The sequence below is a fragment of the Candida orthopsilosis genome (assembly GCF_000315875.1).
Source record: "Candida orthopsilosis Co 90-125, chromosome 5 draft sequence".
NCBI lineage: Eukaryota > Fungi > Ascomycota > Pichiomycetes > Serinales > Debaryomycetaceae > Lodderomyces > Lodderomyces orthopsilosis.
The window spans coordinates 158,505-161,199 of record NC_018298.1 but is presented as its reverse complement, the minus strand read 5'-3'; the positions used below and the strand labels follow the sequence as shown (position 1 = coordinate 161,199).

The window sequence follows — 2,695 nt, the reverse complement described above, 5'->3', positions numbered from 1 at the left end:
AAAATTGGATCCAGTGAAACAATCTCTGAATGTTGATCCTTCGCCAACGGCGTCTTCTTCCTTGACAATCAATTGGATCTTGCTAACCATGCTTTCCACAACTATACTTTTGTCTGGCAAATAGGAGTTTGTGGTCAATAACCTGGATAATGCATGCTTAGCTTCTTGGATTCTTCCCTTCCTGACAAGAAAATAAGGAGACTCGGGTGCTAGATATACCCCAATCAAAATAGGAATTGGCCAAACCCATTGGATACCATAAGCAATACGATAGGAATACTTGTCAGTTAAGGTTGAGATTCCCTTAATGACACCGGCAGAAATTAATTGACCAAGAACCCAACACAAGTTCACATATGTTGTCAAGTACACTCGCAAACTGGCAGGGGCAATTTCTGAAGCGTATGTGACTGTTATTGTTTGGTACGAACCCCAATTAATACCCAATAAAACATAAGAAACAAGCAATACTTCACGATTTGGGGCAAAGAATTGAATAAATATCAAACCAACACACATTGCCAATGCCGGCATCAATGTCTTTCTATATCCAATTCTGTCGGCAAATATACTGGCCAACCACAAACCAATCAACTGACCACAATAATAACTGTTTGACAAACCAGTTTGCCATCTTGCTGGCACTTGATACTCACCAAGATCGGGGTAATAATCGCCGAATTGTTTCTTGAAACCATCAAAAGCATAGAAGCTCGCTAATAAACAAGTGTCGTAACCTTCCATAATCAAAGCAGTGGATAGAACTACCGACCAAGCAATAGCTTTTGGAAAAGTCTTTACACCTTCTTTCAAAGTCATTTGCTTTTCTTTTTGATCATCAGCACGAGCATCTTCCGACATCTCCAAGAACTTGGAGATATAATCATCGACATTGGTATTTGTTTCAGCAGCTATGGAACTGTCTTTCTTTTCGAGACCACTCGATATCAGCGCATCTTCAATGTGCTTGTCTTCTGCTTTCATTTCATTTACTTGAAATAATGATTCTGTCATTTTGCTATTTTATTTTTGATTGTTTTGACCAGCTACAAACTTGGAGGCTGAAGTTAATGAATATCTCGTCTATTTATAAACTTTCAAAACAGAACAAAACCTTGTTGCGAAACCAAATCTATGTTAGGTACGTTTAACTACAAGTTTCACAGCAAATGCAGCAAAGCTAAAATTAAATGATCCGAAATGACCAATAAGAGTACAAACGCTTAGTTGAGGCGGGGAGTATTCTCCGATAATAAATGCGTATTATTCGAGAAACTTGCAAGTGGGAAAACAATGTACTCGAGTGATGGTGAAGGTGAAGGTGAAAAAGAAGCAAATTTTTGTTGGCCCGGATTATATGCAAAGCCTTGCCTCCACCCTAAAATAGTGATTGGCTAAAAGAAGCGTACGTTCGCGATTTGAGAAAAGAATATATGCAAGGCTGCTTAAATCTAATTGACCACTATAAGTAGGAAACGTATGACGTGGTTCTATAGAAGGAATGTGAATATAACTCCACTATTATGCATTAGAAGTATGACTAAATGAATTCTCGGGGAATTAAAAGATTGCAACTATGCAAGAATTTCTCCGCTGTGGTCGAAACAATGAACAATAGAGAGAAGAACAAATAAACAAAGAAAACAATAAAATGCACCCCACAGTGACTTTTGCGACCTCGTGAATTTTTGTTGTTTTAACTTAATAGCAAAGTAGATAGTCTCGTGTCGGAGATTCAAATTACATTGTCCGAGAAAAAAATTCTTGAGAGGATGGTGATCAGGGGGTGGGTATTTTTTGAGTGTTACGTCACGCCACCAAAAGAATTACCCAAGTGGAGTGTATCCTTATGGCTTTCCGTAAGCCAAGTTCTTAAGTAGATATTTTTTTCGTGGATTTCATGCAGGTGTCCGAAACTCTTCAGGGGCGGAAAGTAGTTAGTGTATATACTTTGCGGGACCTGTAGAGGTTACTTACTACGTTTCAGATTCAATGAATACGAGAAAAATATAAACACCTTTCTATGATTACGTTTCTCTATTACATGTCCAATTGGATTAGCAATTGTCTCAAGGTAGCTTTCGTTGTCACTCCTTAATGCCAAAGACCGGAAAAACTATAATAGACCCTTAAACGTACGTCATCTTAAGCACACGGATTATCCCAAGACGCTTACAAGGGGGTTATTCTAAAAAGGCCTATTTCTTCGAATAGGTGAAGGAAACCGTGCTCGGATTAATTGATTTCAAACACGTGGTTTCTACAACCGTAAGGCGGGGTAAGCAAACGTACACAGTGATGGTATTCTTATACGTTTGATGATAGGTCAACAAATTTTTTAATTCTCTGCATTCTGAATGATAGTCAGTGGATGCCCCCACTCTAAAGAATAAAATATGCAAGTAGGCTTAACCCCATTTTATTTTCTGGCTTCTATAGAAATAATACCAAGAATTGCAAGATACACAAAATAGAAATTATTGCTTTTTTTGTAAACAATTAATTAATCCGACCATTTGCGCGAGAATAGTCCGAGAATTGGCTCCAGAAAAGCCCAAGAAAACTCGTGGCAATTCTCGGTCAAATTTCACCCCGCATACTTGAAAGGCAACCCCTCAAAAAGAAAATGCAGAGTTCAAAGAAACTTAAGAGAGATACGTCATAGTTGTATTTCAGCTCTCAAACTCCATTCAGA

General features: G+C 38.2%; 1 protein-coding gene across 1 annotated transcript; it reads right to left on the bottom strand. All coding sequences in view use genetic code 12, as the record gives it.

Annotated features, from left to right (window-relative positions):
• CORT_0E00830 (hypothetical protein) lies at nucleotides 1-1,014 on the bottom strand (the record flags this gene model as incomplete). Its single annotated transcript, XM_003869756.2, has 1 exon — nucleotides 1-1,014. A coding segment is annotated over one exon (1,014 nt), but the record flags the coding sequence as incomplete, so codon positions are not given.
• Nucleotides 1,015-2,695: the final 1,681 nt, after the last annotated feature.